Source organism: Aureococcus anophagefferens (genome assembly GCF_000186865.1).
Source record: "Aureococcus anophagefferens unplaced genomic scaffold AURANscaffold_37, whole genome shotgun sequence".
NCBI classification, from domain to species: domain Eukaryota; class Pelagophyceae; order Pelagomonadales; family Pelagomonadaceae; genus Aureococcus; species Aureococcus anophagefferens.
Genome location: NW_008705594.1, coordinates 95,229 through 112,462, shown reverse-complemented (window position 1 = coordinate 112,462; position 17,234 = coordinate 95,229). Strand labels below are relative to the sequence as shown.

Here is a 17,234-nt window from a genome sequence, read left to right as displayed (position 1 = left end):
GGTGGTATCCTCGAGATTCCAAACGCCGCCGCATCTGACCACAAGCTGGAGAAAGCCCCGTACGCTGCTGATACAAACGAGGCGTTGCTCTACCAGCGACAGACTGGCACACCAGAGTTGGTCACTAAACCAAGGGTTATGAGGTGCTCTAGTCCAGTCTTCGTCGACATAAAGCCTGGCAAACTGAATGAGAATGAGCCCGACAGTGACACTGCGACACTCTGTGCTTCTGGAGATGCTGTTTCAGCCGGATGCATTATAATTAGGGAGGCATCAGTGACGAGCTACATCCCCTCTCCGTCGATGGCTGTCTCTGAGATGAGCCCAGCTACTGACTCGATCGTCGGGTGGTCGAATAGGAGCGTCTACGGCAATTCCATAGTGAATCATTCTGCTAGGGTATTTGCAAACTCCGTCGCTGCGACCGAGTCCAGTCCGGCAGCCATCAGCGGCAAATTTGTGGCCAAGGCTGTGCCGAGCACATCAATGAGCGATACAGAGATGGTTGTTACCACAGAAGCACCTCAAGATATCATTCGCGGTTCAGGCGCTACCGCTCGACGCATCACGCTTCATGAATTTCCCTCTCGTGTACTCACATCTCTGCCTTCTATCGTCAATGAATCGGCAATGGAACGAAGCGACGGGTGGTCGAAAAGTAGCGTCGACGGTAGCTCCGTTTCGAGGCGCTCGTTGAGTCGCGTCGAGAGCTCCGTGGCCCCGATGGAGTCGAGCCCAGCCGACATGAGCGGCGCGTCGGGCAAGATGGCAGTGCCGGTGAGCTGGGTCGTGATGCCAACAAGCTCGTCGAGAAGACCATGGAGCGAGGCCGGAGGGGTATGTGTTTGCTTGATTGTTTCTTGTGCGATTGGACGGACAGGTGGCGTCCTGTAAACTGCGCTCTTCGAGCTCCTGGGCAGAACGAGAGAAGCAGTCGGCAACGTGAGTCGGCAACGTTTCTGTGATATGAGGCTTCCACAGCCGCTCTTGACCAGGCCCCCCACACGCAGTTGACAAGATACTGCGCCAAGAATCAGACGTGAGGACGCTGGCCGGTCCATGCTGCTGCGAGACATCTATCTGAGTCGTGTTGTCATTTCAGATCACGATGTTTTGCCTTGGACGCTTTGATTGCTAGCTTTTAAGCTCGTGAGTGTATCTGCTGAAGTCTTCATAGGCACGTTACCTAGCTGTAAAGCTTGCTCTCTGAAACAGCATTGTGAAAAAGCATTGACATCTGGCTTCTCCACCTTCGATGTGTGTATGAGCCGGGCATTTTTTCCGTTGTGGAGACGCTCCAAGTCCGCACACACATCTATCCTCCATGTGAACTGATAAGGCGCAGCGGTCAATAGGCAAGCGTATTTTCCGGATAGGTGACGCTCGAACCGCTAGGTTTGCAAGGTCGAATCTAGAAAGAGCTCGCCACAGGCATCTGATGAGGCCGTGACAATCTCGGTTATGAATTGTGCCGAATACTTGGACGCGGCATTTTTCGCAGCACAAAAATGCTCATGCTCTACCACCCTGCACGTAGCAAGAAGGTTGGCTTTCAAGGTGAATATTCGATCGCATTTGAGGTCCCTCGGCCCTCCGAAATCGCTCTGGATGATCGGGTGTGCAGAGAGTTGAAAGCAGAGTCAGTAGATCGTCGTGTGCCTGCAGTAAAATGGTGAAGTGCTTGCGCAAGACAGCCGGTGTTTTTGGCACTCAGGTCGTGGTTGCCTCCCGGCGAGCTTCCCACACAGTGACTGTAAAATGTTTCTTAGCTCGTTGTTGTCACACTACCAACCGCGAATGCTCCAGAAATCTGGCTCGTGCATCACAGGACGCATCATCCCAAACCAGGCTCTGATAATATACACGGCCGCAGAAATTGAACACCAGCAAGTGATTTTCGGAGCTCGAGTGACCCCAAGGCCAGCTCGACGTAACCGACGCCCGGAAGTAGGATTTTACCTCCAACTATATGATCCGAAAGGGTGGCTTGTGTCAAGGGCAACAGGGAGCCGCTAGTAACGAGTGATTCCGAGCTCTGAGGTACGCCGGGGTCTTCTTGTGCAGTCCATCGACTTTATCGCCGCTACCCAGTTGGTCATTGAGCACGATAGAGGGAAGGCAATTTGGCAGTGTCCAACGATCGTCGTCACACCACAGCCGCAAAAGTCCCGTGCGCGATGGTCCCACTGAAGCCAAACGAGCTCAGGCGACCCACTGATGAATTTTATATTTGCTTTTTGGCCGAAAGCTCGACAGGGGACTCGATTTGTCGCAATACGATCGACGAAAGGTGCGTGTTCAACCTATAACGCATCTGGAATTGAGTGGATGTCGTGCTTGAGTCCGACACACTGCTAGAGCTGCGCATTCACAGCAATCACCCCCATGACAAGAGGCACGAGCACGAGAGAGGCCAGTCCTGCGACAGCTGCCGATGCTTCCAAGTGCCCCATATTCGACTTCAAAGAACCGCATTGTATCAATTTTGAGTCCGTGCACAGCGCTCAGATGGCAGAGCCGACCTAAAAGATTCACCCATGTAGTCATCGTCTCTCTGTAGCAGTCACACCTCAATTGGATCACCCAGCGCAGTACCCGTGCCATGCGCTTCGAGAGCACGTCCATCTGCACCCTCATCACCGACTGCTTCAATCAGGCGCCTTTGGGATAGACCATTTGGCGCTGTGAGACTCGCACTCGGACCGTCCTACTGAACGCTCGAGCCAGCAACTCAATTAGAAGACTCGTGCGGCTCCATCACAAACGTCGCAACTCCTTCTCCGCGACAGAACCCGTCTGCTCGAGCGTCAAATGTATGACATCGACCATGCGCAGAAAGCATTCCTGCTACAGAGAAAATGATCGACACCATAGAAGCTAGTAGCAGACTTCCGCTAACTGCAGCATGTGGTATCTTGTCGAGGACTAACGAAAGACCACATATATGTAACGCAACTAGAGACGCCGAACAGGCGGTGTCAACCGCAAGACTCGGGCCAGTGAGACCAAGCACGTAAGACAATCATCCACAAGCGACCGCAAGCGAAAATGACGTGCCTGAGAACACTGAAACATCTCTGGGCCGGCCAGGCCTGCCTGCTTCATCAGGAAGCCCACCATTGGCTCCCAAAAAAAATCCAACATGTTGGTTTAATAGATGCGCACGGCAGCTCGTTCGAAGCGCATCACAAATTGCTGCAGAGCTTACCTCGAGAATTAGTATCATCTAAGGGTCCATCCTAATTGACTCAGTTTTGGAAATGGCAAAAACCCTTGCATCTATAACCAATTGAGAGTCAGTATAAGCGCCGTATTTCGCAGAGTGTTGGTGAACTGTGAGGTTGCCCCAGCGAATGATAGGCAAGGTCATTTTTGCGTTCAAACCTCATGCAAGAATTGTTCTCAAGCGGATGCGAGAACGACACGGCAGCTGCATAATGTATTCCCCTGATATATGCAATGTCAAATTTGCGTCACATTTTTAACAGCGAACTTGGCTGCGGACAGAAGCGGCTTGATGCACGCCGCTGCCATCAGGCATCACCTCAAGGGCGCCTGATTCTGCTACGTAGGACGCTAGAGTATCGATGTTGGGATGATCGAAAAGGAGTGTAGACGGGACAGGCACGCAGAAGTGCTCGCCAATTTAGCGTGCCAATTCGGTCGCACTCAAGGAATCAAGCCCAACGGACATCAGTGGGGCATTTAGCGTTGCAGCGGTTCCGTTAAGCTGACAAACTAGTCATTAGACCACCATCGCGATGCTTGTCTGGTTTGCCTGGTTTGATGGGGGGAGCCCTTTCCCCACCGTTGGCATAGCTGGCTCATGCTAGGTCCGTATTCACAGGCTCGGATTCAAGTCTTCAACGTAAGAATTTAGCGAAAGGACACTTGAGAGAGTTTTTATAGTGGGGTGGTCAAACAAAAGGGTCGATGGCAGCTCGGAACTAAACTGGATGCCCAGGTTGCCACCGAAATCACTCGCAGAGAGTGAATCGAAGCCAGCAGCCATCAAAGGCGCGTTCACGTCGACTTTCGTTCCGATCGCTTCAGAGACCATGATGACGAGTGTGTCTACTTGAGCAGCATCCACGCAGAGAGGTTACTGTGCTGCTCGCGCAGTGAGATCGCACACATTCTGCTGGAATTTTTAATTCGATAGCAGAAATATCCTCTTGACTGGAACAATTTGCAGTTCTACTATCGAGAGGAAACTCCGATAATCTTTTGTGAGCTCACATGGGTTTCAGGACAACCTTTTAGAAGAAGAGCGACCTTTGCATGGTTTCAAGTTTTAGTCACGCTGACGCATTCGCGCCGTTACTAGAAAAGCTCTTCGCGCGGCATATCATACCACCCTTTGCACTTATTTACTAACACGAGACAAGGCAAATACTGGCGACGAGTTAAAAAGGCCAAATCAGTAACGAGTGCCCAGTAAAACTAGGACGCAACACAAGAAAACACGCAAGATTTCTGACTTGTGGCCACATGCGTTTTTCGGATCAAAAGGGCTTTCCAGAGACTCAACCTCTCTTAAATAGTCCAGAAATGCGGGTTACCGGCGATAGTGTTCCAAATTCAAAATTTGTCTGACTAGTTCATGCTAGACCCAGGCGCAAGAGTTGACACTTACATCATGTAATAAATAAGAAATCCCCTTTGACTATTTCCACTCAATAAATTACCGAGTGTTCGATCGTGACTACGCTGACCCAATCCGAGGCTAAGACCGAAGGGCTCGCGACGTGAAACGGCGGAACGAGAGTTCTAGCTATTCTCCAGCAGAAAATCAAAGGTTGCAGTGTGCCCGGCTCTCTCAGGCCGTGAATATCAGTCCTGTTGTCTAAACTGCTGCAAGCGACGAATAGGCTCCTTGCTCTCACGAAAGCAGAACAACGCCAATTGCCGCGGGGACAAATGTCTCTTAAATTTAGTTTACGGGCCCTTGGTGAACTTGCGAGGTTCCACCTCAGACAACGAGCGGGTCTTTTGACCAGGGAGCACGCGTCACTCTAGACAAGGGACGTGCCTCGGACACGGCTCGTTGCTCTCTCATTCCTGCAACGTGCGTGCCAGTCACATGAGTCACCGAGATATTCGAAGCCAAGCTGCGTATTTCGTATGCTCCTCCAGCAGAAGTTGTGTATTAGAGAACCTGATCCATGCGAGAGAGCACGCACGGTCGCGCAATCACCACACCTGAAAGGTACGATTGTTCCGATTTCGAAGCATATACAACGAGGGCCATTTCTTGATAGCCTACGCCAGGAAGTAGAATGTTCGCGCCAACGACGTGATCGCTGAGTGTTTCGAACGCGAACGGCGATAAGACGCCTGCCGTGACCGATATAATCTCGGCCACCTCTTGTTAGCGTGATGTACTCAGCTGTAGATGCATGGGTAAATTCTCAAGCTGGTGAATCCTGGAGTAGCGCAGAAGAGATATTGAAGCATCCGACGTGGTCGGTATGCAGATAACATCACTTTATGCAAAAAAATCCTTGGCGAAAGCAAACAACCCGTGAGTTATCGTGCCACTCGCACCAAAAGAGCTGACTCAGCTCTGCGCAACTGGTCTATTCGGAGGCACTTACTGAATCAAAATTAAATCTTCCACGGGCATCGAGAAGTTAGCGCGCTTCAGAAGCGAAGCCAAGTGTGGATTGAAGACACGGAGCTGACAATTGGGTGCCGCCAAGCTGATCCCCAGCGAAGTCGAAAACGACGACAAGATTCCCCCCCCAGACGCAGCAGACTCCAAATGGCCCATGTTTCCCTTGAGAGACGAGCTCTCAATGGCCATCGCTTCAGGAAAGCTGCCGATGGCGGCGCCAACTTCGATGGGGTCCCCAAGGGCCGTACCGGTCCCGTGGGCCTCCAATGGAATTGTCAATCCAATCGGATTGTCTGATGACTACACTGATTGAATCAACCGGCGTTACGCCGAGCCATTTGGCGCAGTGAGACTTGCGCTGGGACCGTCGCACTACACAGCCGTTGCAATCACAGATTCCTCCGGTACTTGTCTGGAGCTCAGTGTCAGCAGAACGGCTACACAGCTCTCGCCCCGCGCGTATCCGTCTCCGCGAACGTCGAAGGTGTGGCATCGTCCTCGGAGGGAAAGCATTCCGTTTTGGGCAAACCCTGCACTCCATGCGGGGCCCAGCAGGCCCACGCCCAGTGCCAAGGCATCCTCGCACTGATGCTGTCCGAGTTCGGCTCAGGCTAAGTGAACAGCTACTAGCTAGGTGGAACACGCCGTATCCAGCGTAAGGCATGCGCCGTTGAGCCCGAAGGTAAAAGAGACCAGTCCGGACGACACATTTGCGAACGTGGGCGCATACTCAGAGTTTGAACGCACAATGCCTTCCACAGGTTGTGTGAGCATTCCTACGTAAACTGCCACGTCGATGCCTGTAGGCAAGCTCGGTCGTGACTCCAGGCAGGGCCGAGAGCATTATAGAAGGAGCATGTTCTAGGGGTCTTGGTTACGAACTACATGATGCGACATCTTGAATGAACGACCATCATCGATAAGGATGCCGACTAGTACGAACGAGCCGTAATCTGCAGAGACGTTGTTCGAAGATTGGTTTGTGTCCCAGCGAGCTCGAGGGACATGAGTCGGAGTTGTCAACACAGCGAATTGAAGTGTCTGCAGGCCTCGAAGAGTGCCTATTGCTGCCGGCATCTAGAGGCAAAAGCGGTCGAGCAATACTGGCGAAGAAGATGCCACAATCATCTCCACGCAGCGCTCGGGTGACGAAGAACATAGCGACTGCGCCGTCGATTGAGCCAAGAACTCTGCAATGCTCTCGAGTGTCGGGTGGTCGAAGACCAACGTCGAAGGAAACTCGGTGCAGTATCGCTCGGAGACGGATTGCATAAATTGGGTCCCGGCCAGCGAGTCCAACCCGGCGGCCATCACCGGATCGTCTTTTTAGAGTGTGGTACCGATGAGCTGCAAAGCGGATGCCACGAGGGCGTCGAGGATGTTCCCATGATTTGTTCCTGTCGTGGTCTCTGCTCTTTTAGGACCCTCTTGCTGGATCGTCGTGTGTACCCATCGCTCAAGTCATTCAACGGTGGGCCCACCGCCCAAGCTTGCAATATTGCCAATTTCAAGAGAATCATCAAGCCACTCCGATGCCATGGTCTCCGCGAGTCCCATGAACGGGTTTACCGGCTGCGCATGATGCTAGTCACTAAATCATGTTTCACAGAGAGCAGAGAGATGCTTCCACTCGCGCGCGTTTTCCGCTTGAAACTGCTCGGGCAAGAAGCGTTCGTGGTAATTCAAACTGCGGTGAATCACGCGCCTGTATGCCGCTGCGGCTAACGCGCTGCTTGCTTTGAGCGTGCGCATGAGTTGGGAGGTCATCTGAGAGACCGGGGCATCCACAAGATCCAGCTTTGACACGTTATCATATTTAGTATCACTTGCAAAAACGAGCACGCTAAACGCAGCAGCTTCGACGTAGCTTGATCCAAATGGCGTCTGAAACCCTCCCGGGTCGTCAAGGATCGCCTCTGCCTGGAAAATCAGATTGTCCCGTACAGAGTTATTCGGGTATATTGAGCTACTTCCAAGCAATTTTTTCACGGCCTCGTTCTTCCAGTACCCCGTGCACTTTAGAATAATATCACACCGGATGGCTTCTTCCGCTGTGGTGGTAATGTCGAAGTTGCGCACGCCTAGAATTTCGCCGAGAAGAGTGGCGAGAAGACCATAATAGTGACCCACAAACCATATGTCTGACACGGAGATGGTGTGGCCAGCAGGCGAGATTCGCCCTTACAGCCAGCACTCTGGTCGGATGGCTGAGCACAGACGAAAGGTGCGGTCCCAGGCGGCGAAGATTGCTTGCGAGCCCCTTGTCGCATGCGCAAAATATTGATCGTATGGCCTCACAAAATTCAAATAGTCCACGATTAGTGGACTCACAGCACCACGCCGTCGCTAAAGCAGTGAAACTCTTCCCGCGCCGCGCTCAAGCGCGGTACGAGTGGCTTCAGCAGCAAAGGCGCCCGCGCCGACTATCAAAATGCCAAGATTGAGAAAGTGTATGTCCTCCGAATCATTACTGACTCCGTAATGCGCCCGCCCAAACCATGTGTCTTCATTTGGGAAGCACAACTTGCGAGTTGCTCCCAGACGTCAATTCACGCCAACAAGCACGCTGTTTGCTTCGATGGTCGCTTTATTACGATCACTGGAGTAATAGAGTGTGTGTTGCAGCTTCCTGATAGAACGAACACCGGTCACAGTGACGGATAGCTTTGACCTTTGCGCAAGGTAAGTCGAGGCCAAGAACGCGAGATCACCCATAATCTGAGAAGTGGGAGTGTGATCAAAATTAATCGCTCCGGCCCTCTCTGCCAAACGATAAGCCGCTTCCGATGTGTTAACTCTCGATGACAAGTTGGCTTGCGCATACCACACACCACCAACTGCATCGGCCCTTTCCAGCACTACACACTAATTTCCACCACAAATGACCCCGCGCGCAAGAACAAGCCCAGACACACCACACCCAATCACTGCAAATGCTGTTTTCATTGGAAGGCGTTTTATTGGAAGGCGTTTCCGGATTTGTTGTGTAGGTTCATCCGGGCAAATCTCAGAATAGATGGCGTCTCATAGATCTTATGCTGGATCATTGCAGACGGGTAAAGCCGCATGAAATTACTACTACATCTTGAAAGTACGTGCAAAATAGAATCGATTCGTGTTCACAGAATCGGATGCCAGGATTTGAGCCACTAATCTGGCACCTCAGTCACCGACGCCAAAGAGTACATTCTTCGCGTCTCTAAACAACTAAAAATCAGCATTCAATTATTCGGAATCTGATGAAGCCGGTCGGAGAAGAATCTCAGCCTTTTCGAAAGACGCCTCCAACGCATTCTTCAAGGTGTCAACGTCGGATGCATCCGAGATGATAAAAATTCACAAGGCGATTCTTGTGGAAACATGCGAGCTTGCTTATGGGGCGCGGCCATCGTTCGCAACTGCGTCGTTGGTCGTCATGCCAGCGCCTCCCTGGGCCATCGAAGTAGGAATCGTCCCTCGATTGTATCTAAAAACCACCATACCACCATATGTGGCTCCCAGGATAGGATCCCGGATCGAATGGCTGGAGATCAAATCGAGAAAATCGATGGCGAAGAGGGCTTCGGCAGTGGTGATGGGCGCCTTTGGAGAGCTCTATCTCGGCGCCATGGCCACCGATTTGGAAAATTCTTGTTGCATCTGAACGCCGTCTTGGCTCACTCCACCTGGCCGAAAAGCCCCAGTTGCACGCACGACCCAGGTTGGGTCGTTGTGGTGCTGCAGGGTGGCCATGGGCGGTGGCGTTGGTCGTAGGGTTCATGGTCGTGCGCTGCGTCGGGCCGGGCGCGGTCGGTGGAGGTGCTTCCGAAGGCCCGTGGCGCCGTCGACGCGTCCGTGTGCGACTCTGAAGCTACAGCTCTACATTGTCTTCCTCCTCGTCGTCGTCATCGTCGTCGTCGTCGTCTTCTTCGTCGTCGCCTTCTTCTTCATCGTCATCTTCCTCCTCGTCTCCCTCATCGTCCAACGGCAAATCGGGCTCGAGAAACGCTTCGGCAGGATCCCATGCACGGCTGTCGCTCTTGCCGCGAGCCCGGCGCTCGCCGGCGTGTTCTTGTTCCTCTGAGCCTTGCTGGCGCTGCCGGGGGATGCGCCGTCCTCCTCCTCCTCGGACGAGCTCGACTCGACGATTTCCGATTCTTCGCCCCAGAGCGGCAAGGCCATCGCGACGAGCTCGCCCTTCTTCTCCGTGGACTTGAAGGTCCGCAGGCCGAACTGGTACTGAATGTACGCCTTCAGTTCGGGCACGCTGAGCTTCTTCAAGGCCTACTCCTCCATCGCCGTCTCCGTTGAGTCGAGCTTCTTGAGCACAGGCTTCACCACGTCGCGGACCACGGCGCGCTTCGCCTTGAGTTTCTCCTTCGCCTTGGCCTGCTTCTCCTGCTGCCCCCTGCTCCTTGGCTGCGGTGCGGCGCTTCTTATCATCCGCCCGCTCGAGCTTCTTCGAATTCTTATGCGCGACCCTGGCCGCGCCCGCGACTTCGGGCGCGACCAAGGTCGCAACACCATTTCAGGTGCGTGACAGTGACCGCGACCTCCTTCAATGACTTGCCGTCGGGCGGCGCCGGACGACAGGGACCCCTTCTTCGGCATCTTTGCTCTAGGATTTCTGAGATTAGGAGAGATTAAAGGCACCAAGCCGGTTCGCGGCCAGAGCCTAGCCGCAACGATGAACTCGTGCAGCCGAGCTGGCATCTAGCTCTGAGGCCAGGCGCGCGGTCGCAGTCCTCTCGATTCGCAACCCGCGCGGACACGCCATACTCAGGACGGGTCCGGTTTTCCATCCGAACGACGCCGGACACGGCCAGGCCTAGACACCGCGCCGACGCCGCCGTCAGGGTCAGAGGCACGCCCCCCCGGCGCCCGCCAGTCACTTGAGCCCGCAGCAGACGTGCCTGTGGACGCGTTCGTCGAAGGCTCGTTCGAGCGGATGGACAAGTGTAGCCATAGAGGAAAGGTCACATAAAATCGTAGGATTTAGGAGGGTAGGTTAATGTTTCCCTTAACGGATTCTCGGCAGAACCTAACCACCTGCGGTGGGCACGGATTTCAAGTTTTATGAACGGAAAACATAAAGTATTACTTGTATTCTTCCAATTCGCGTGTGTAGCGAGCCTTATCATCTTCAGCAAGCTGAACGTATTCTTCCTTACCTTTAGCATCAAGGGCGTTCCAGTCGGCTGCCATCTTCTAGGTTAAGGAGGAGGAGGATGCGGGGGATTCGTATCCTGGGGGATGACGCTGGGGGAATAGGGTAATCTGGCAACGCACTGATAGGTATTAAGGAAGGGAAAGGATATTAAGTGGCTCTGTACCAGCGAGCCACTAGGGGGATACAAAACTCTCTATCTCTCTACTAGGTACCCCTCTAGCCCCCCTGGCGAAGTCTCGCCTAGCGTGAGAGATCCAGCCAGCACCGCCCATGATGCACGCCGTCGGGGTGCTCGCCTTGAATGATTCAGAGTCCTCCGACGACGCTCGTCCATGCAGGGACCGGCCTACTCCCAAAAGTGCTCACAATGATTTCGCAGACTCTGTCAGGGAGGTAGCGGCACGTATCCACTGGTTCGAAGCCGTGTCTTGGACGTGGCTATCCGCTGGTTTGGGTTGGAAAGTTAACGGTATTCCATAATCGACCACGGATTCGTGGACGCCCTGGGAACTCGCAAACTAACAGTCAACGCCTTTTCATTGGTTTTCCGGTGCGGCGACCAATGCAGCATTCAATGAAGTCGACAGGCATGTGCTGAATTCTTTCGGCGCCGGTGCTGCCATTGTTGGCGATGGAGAAGCGAAAGGTCGCATCGAGTTAGCCAGCCTACATTCCTATCAAGAACTTCTTTCTTAAGCGTCGATCGCAGCACAGGCGCTTAAGGCTATTGACATCCATTTGGGCGATAGAATCATCCTTGCGCTTCCTAGCAATTTTAGGGCTATGACTTGGATTGAAGCAGCTAAACGATCTGGGGTGGTTTACGCTTGCATGCCAGCAGGGCTTCCCTGTCAATCGCTGGCAGATCGTCTTCACGACACTGGAGCAAAATCCCTGTTTGTCCGTGGTTCGGAGGGACTCGCGATTGCTCGTCAGGCCATCTCACGATTCTTCGATGCGGAAACGGTCCTCAACTAGCTCAGCCACTCTGACTCTGATTCTCAAGCCGTAAAAGCAGCACTCGCTGGTTACATTACAGTTTCTACGTCTGTGATCGAACAGGTGCTCCACTGACACCTTGCAAGTCCTGATGCAGCTCAAACTTTCACATGTATAACCTAGGCCATAACCTAGGCCCCTCCATGATTTCAGGTGGTGGCTGACGAGGCTTCTGACATCTCGATTTGCGCAACAGCGTTATTGGCTTCCGTGGAATGACCATAACATGATTTGCGTGCTTCAAAGATGAATTATGATTTACAATCGCTGACGCCGCTAGAAGGAAATTTTCCTTTGTTTATTATCTATACGAGTGGTAGCACGGGGAAGCCGAAAGGTATAGTTCACGCGCACAACTATATCGCCGGTTTGATGATGACGATGTAATCGAGCTTTAATGCTACACCTGGCGCGGACGTGATGCTTGTCCTTGCTTCGTTTGGCTGGATCACGGGACAGTCGTATATGCTTGCAGGTGCTCTCACAAGCCAGATCACCAGCGTCGTCACATGCGCAAACCCTGTTTCACCGTACGTTGCTCGATTCGCGGTCATCCTTGAGCGGTACAGCGTCACGATACTGAAAGCTGGAGTCGCGTTCCTTAAATATCTCATGTCGCAAAAGCTCGGCCCTTCAGAATTGACCAAATTTGATATGTCCATGCTGAAGGTAGCAACTTTCTGCGCCGAACCTTCTTCTCCTACTGTGCAATAATTTGCGATGCAGTACATCACGCCTCGTTACATCAACTCATACTGGGGCACTGAGCACGGAGGCATGGTTTTGAGTTGTCCCTTTGGCGAAAGCTTGACCTCAGATACCACAATGTGCAAGTTTCCTTGGATTTCATTTGAAGTCTGGAAGTCAGCCGATCTTGAATGAAAGAGTTCGCACTGACCTCGCAGCAACTACGGAGAGACGGGGGAAGCTGTCATCACTTCGCCATGGCCCTACATGGCTAGGACAATGTGGGGAGAGTCTTGAGCTATAGGGCACAGGAATTGGAACGGCGATGCGAGGTGATTCAAGAGGACCTACTTCGACCGATTTGCGCAGCTCGTATTCTTTCAAGGTGATGTCGCCATTGCGCATGGAGCTGGTCGATTTTCGATGCATGGTCGCTCCGACGATGTATTAAATGTGAACGGGCATTGAGTCGGCACTGGGTAGATTGAAGCCAGTATTTTACGCGACAAAATGCGACCAAATTCACCAGTAGCTAACTGCATCGTGGTTGGAGTTCTTGATGAAATCACGGGGTAGATCCCTTGGGCGTTTATCACGCTCATGGCCGAAGCAGACTTTTCTTCGTCTGACTAAAAGCGACTCCAGGAGAATTGTGCCGCCGATATTGGCGAACACGCTACGCCGTCCCGCTTTGTCGTCATCAGTGAGATTCCTGAAACAAGGACCGGAAAGTACATGCGACGAATTGTGCAGAACATTGTGTTAGGATAGAACTTGGGTGATATTAGCTCGTTGCGGAATCCGAAGTCTATTGATTCTGTTAGGAAAGCTATCTAAGCCATCAAGCCTGCGACGTATGCACAGAAAGTTGGTATCGTTTCGCCTTTTGGTGCCTCTCGAGCGGCTCATGATGAAATGCGATCTTTTGCTGCATTGCACGCGTCGCTTGATGCAATTACCGAGAGCATTTCCGCGGTAGTTGGAACCGTAGTCGATGCAGACACCCCGCTCATGGAATAGGGATTGACATCGCTTGGAGCTTTAAAGGTCGGGCGGTCCTTGCAGAAGTCGATGTGACTTGATGTTCCAGCAACCCTCACCTTTGATCATCCTACGCTGCGCGCGATAGCAACTCACATAGTCGGCCATCGGAGTCATGGTGAAACTCATGCAATTGGACAATCCCACGGGCGTCGTCCCGGAGAACTCAGCTAGTAAAGCGATGGAGTTGTAACAATAAGCCGTCTAACGCTTCATTTGCCTCTGCGGGTTCGGGCTATTAGGGCGTTGGCATAATTGGTCATCCAAGGTTATGACGCAAAACGCCGAGTTCCGTCAGCTCGGTGGAGCGCACAAACTTTGAACGCGTCTGCTAGTTATGGTACGTTTACGTCATTTTCTCTTGATTCTGGTGGACTTTCTCGCAGCGAAGTAAATGTGGTTGATCCATAGTAGCTAATGCTGCTGGGATCAGCAACTGAGGTTCTTTCTCACGTTCAAGATGTTGGCGTGTACGTGGGAATCGGAGCGTCGACCTCCACTAAAGGCGCTCCCGGCTAGCCCGCAAAGCCCATCTCCGTGTATTCTGGCACGGCAGTTCTTCTATCAGTAGCTTCCGGTCGAATCTCTTTCATGCGGGGATTGACCGGCCCGTGTCTTGCGCTCGATACCGCTTGCTGTTCGACTCTCGTCACGAAGCACCTCGCTCGATCAGGACTATTACAACGGGAATGCTCCTCTGCGCTTTCTACCGGAGTCGGCCTCCTGGAGGAGATGGCATTCATTGCTTTTGCAGCGGCAGGCATGTTGTCACCACTGGGGCGCTGCCACACGTTTGATATTTGAGCAGACGGGTACTGTCGCGGCGAAAGTGCGGCCAGTTGCCTCATGGAATATTATTGTTGTATGCAACTCGCGAGTACTGCGGTACAACAAGATGGGCCTAGCGCAAGCCTGACCGCTCCAAATGGGTCATCCTAGCGCTGATTGATATGTTCCGTGCAAAGTAACACTGGAGGTCAGATAGCTCTGGAAGCACATGGCACCGGAACGGCTCTTGGTGATCCCATCGAGGTTGTCTCCACGTCAACGTCCGAATTTCTATTGATATGCGCCAACTTAGGTAGGGGCGGCGATGAAGGTGTTGTGCCCCAAAAGCGAAGTCTTGGGCGCCTCCCTCAAAGCACATCTGGGTCACCTGGAGGCCGGCGCAGCTATCGCAGGGCTGGTGTCTCTCATGGCGGTTCCGTTGTCTATGATTAGCGCTTCTGCAAGCGCGCAGTTGATTCGGTTCTGGAGCGCCTCTAGATTTCAAGTTCACTTTGGCTTTGTGTCAGGTTGAATGATCACCTGTCCTAGATTGCTGCGCTACCAAACCATTCGTTCTTTGTCCTGACAGAAACTGCGCTGCGTGAGGTGTCCAGATTATCACATGGAAGGCTGAGCTCTTTTGGTTTTAGCGGGACCATTGCACACGGGCTCGTTCAAGACAAACTTAATTCAACAAATGAGTTATTTGTCTCACCTTTCGTGCACTCGTGCTTCCGTGCTTGCAGTGTGGCTTTCGGACGCAGAATGCCAGGTACTGTGTTGATGCAGCACATCACTCTAGTAGACTCTGCAAACGGTTTGGAAAGCCAGACCACGGAGGGGTTTTTGCTGTCCTCAGAAAGTGCCACTTTCTCGGATCATATGATCGAAGGTAGTACCCTGCTTCCAGGCGTCGGCTATGTCGAGCTAGCCTCAACCACCTCCGAACCGAGACAAGCTCTCCTTGCCGTGTAGTTCTTACGACCATGCTTTCTCCCAGGCTTTCTCCCAGGGACCGATTCGACCTGATGCGCCCTGCGATACTCACGACAGGCATCTGGAGCGTTTGCGATAGAGAGCGCAACGAAAGAAGACTCGAGGATATTTGTGACTCACGTTGCGGGTAGCCATTCCACGTATTCGCAAAAACTTCGGAGAAACTGAAGATATCTGGAGGCTGGCAGCAATTTTGCTAGAAAGCTGGTCACCATTCACATTGGTGCTTTCAATGGCCAGAAACGCTGACCTTATTGGGAGACATAAAGCCGGGATGCAATATCTGGCGTTGGATTGCGATCTGAAATACTCTTTTACACGGGTTGATCGTAAATCTACTCAAAAGCCCGAGAGCCGACCCTTACTGCGCATGCGTTGGTGCCATGTGGCCCTTGCGCATTTCCAGCCATGCACTTGTATTTAATTGTCGCATTTTGATCATTTGAATGCAGAGTGACTGCGCGTTTCAAAAGCGGGGACGGATAAAGTTTTTTGAAGATCGGGTCTGCATCAAAAATCTTTGTTATATGACACAAAGGCAGCACTAGATATGTTCCTTGACCCAACTTGATCGAGTTATTCCAAAGACCTCATGATCCAGAGGTTGTGGGTGTGCATAAGGCTCTTGGTGATCCTCAGGCAAAGCGAGCAAAGCGATTAAGTAATCGCATTAAGTTTCACGCGTACCTTATACTTGGCCGTCTAGCTAGCAGGGATGAATCTTGGGATGCAACTTGCAAAGCCAGAGGGGAGTGGTCATGGCATCCACTTTTCGAGCGATTTACGACTAGAGATCTGAGGGGGAGATACTTATGGTATTGTCCTCAAAGAAGATAGTAATGGACAATACCATTCATGACTCCAAAGTCCACAAGCTTGCGCATTCGCCGTGCCCCTTGTACTTCTTTAACTGTCTAGACAGGCGTGGGGCCCACAACGCCATCCGTTTGGCCTGCACTGCAACGCGGGATTATCTAGCTGCAATCTCCAAACTAGGTCTTAGGTCTTCTCGTGGAGACCGTGATCGACCTCAGCGGTACCGCCGTCTTGTCTGACGTACCACTCATATCGGCTGGTCTCGACTCTGTCGGAGCCACGGAGCTCTCGACACAACTCAGTGAACGGCTCCGAACACGGCTCCCGTCGACACTGCTGTTTGACAGCCCATCGTTGCGTTCCATTGCAGCCTCGTTGGAGGCCGGTAGGGAGGCGAATCCACGGTAAGAAATCAGGCAAAATGTATTTTTTTGCGAGATTGCACAGTGACCGTTCTCCGAGCCCTTCCCTACGGCTGCGACTATCTCAGCGTTGCTGTTTGATGTGCTCGGCACGACCGTTGCCACGAACTCGCCGCTAATGGCCGCTGGGATGGATTCGGTCGCGGCCGCAGAGTTTGCGAGCGTGCTTACCGAATGATTCGCCACAGAATTTGCGCCGACGCTCCTTTTCGATCATCCAACAATTGAATCAATAGCCGGACTGGTTTCGGATCAGAAACCTCAGTGCTGGACGCAGGGAGATGCGTGTCCTTGAGACGCAAGAAGTCCGCATCAGCTAGGCACGACGCCTTCTGCAACGTGAAATATAGCAGTGTCACTGTCGGGCCTGTTTTCGTTCATTTTGCCGGGGTCTCTCTCGAAAAAATCTAGATTGAACCACCTCGTGACCCTTGCTCTAGTGGCAAATTCTGCTGTGCCTATTTCGCGCTGGTAGAATATGCAGGGCGCCTCCCATCCATCCGCCACATACGGGTCCTTCACCGTGTTTTCATCAGATCCAACCGCTTTTGGAATCTCGAGGATTGAGTCGTCAGGCATGAACCCACAAATGATGGTGGTTCTCGAAACAACGACTTCCACGCTGTGTGCGTCGAGCTGCCGCGCATCACTCATAGATATGCCAATTGGCTTCTTCCTTGGTGTTGGTGGCGCTTTCGCAGGCAATGATGCTGGCGAGGCTGTAGGACAGGGACGCTAA

At 52.6% G+C, this 17,234-nt stretch overlaps 5 protein-coding genes across 5 annotated transcripts in view; 2 read left to right on the top strand and 3 right to left on the bottom strand.

Moving 5' to 3' along the window:
- The window catches only part of AURANDRAFT_32753 (hypothetical protein), a gene marked incomplete at both ends in the record, with an annotated part of 4,489 nt that extends 1,467 nt beyond the window's left edge, over positions 1–3,022 (bottom strand). Inside the window, one exon of the mRNA XM_009042734.1 lies at positions 2,774–3,022. Within this exon, the coding sequence (XP_009040982.1) occupies positions 2,774–3,022 (249 nt within the window). The remainder of the gene's footprint in view (positions 1–2,773) is intronic.
- Positions 3,023–5,015: 1,993 nt separating this feature from the next.
- AURANDRAFT_67303 (hypothetical protein) lies at positions 5,016–10,801 on the bottom strand (the record flags this gene model as incomplete). The annotated part of the gene is made up of 11 exons (XM_009042733.1): positions 5,016–5,202; positions 5,598–5,878; positions 6,311–6,417; positions 6,529–6,694; positions 6,958–7,106; positions 7,225–7,698; positions 8,212–8,475; positions 8,804–8,816; positions 9,480–10,077; positions 10,577–10,645; positions 10,698–10,801. The coding sequence occupies 11 exons, from the start codon at positions 10,799–10,801 to the stop codon at positions 5,016–5,018; spliced, it is 2,412 nt and encodes an 803-aa protein (XP_009040981.1).
- A 238-nt stretch (positions 10,802–11,039) lies between these two features.
- AURANDRAFT_67302 (hypothetical protein) lies at positions 11,040–12,756 on the top strand (the record flags this gene model as incomplete). Its single annotated transcript, XM_009042784.1, has 5 exons — positions 11,040–11,189; positions 11,481–11,732; positions 12,012–12,102; positions 12,241–12,434; positions 12,583–12,756. The coding sequence occupies 5 exons, from the start codon at positions 11,040–11,042 to the stop codon at positions 12,754–12,756; spliced, it is 861 nt and encodes a 286-aa protein (XP_009041032.1).
- A 1,277-nt stretch (positions 12,757–14,033) lies between these two features.
- Positions 14,034–14,297, top strand: AURANDRAFT_32744 (hypothetical protein; the record flags this gene model as incomplete). Its single annotated transcript, XM_009042785.1, has 1 exon — positions 14,034–14,297. A coding segment is annotated over one exon (264 nt), but the record flags the coding sequence as incomplete, so codon positions are not given.
- Positions 14,298–14,394: 97 nt separating this feature from the next.
- Positions 14,395–17,234, bottom strand: part of AURANDRAFT_67301 (hypothetical protein) — a gene marked incomplete at both ends in the record, with an annotated part of 4,979 nt that continues 2,139 nt past the window's right edge. The window contains 6 exons of the mRNA XM_009042732.1: positions 14,395–14,649; positions 15,211–15,453; positions 15,508–15,558; positions 15,623–15,775; positions 16,277–16,700; positions 16,917–17,131. Of these exons, the coding sequence (XP_009040980.1) occupies positions 14,395–14,649; positions 15,211–15,453; positions 15,508–15,558; positions 15,623–15,775; positions 16,277–16,700; positions 16,917–17,131 (1,341 nt within the window). The remainder of the gene's footprint in view (positions 14,650–15,210; positions 15,454–15,507; positions 15,559–15,622; positions 15,776–16,276; positions 16,701–16,916; positions 17,132–17,234) is intronic.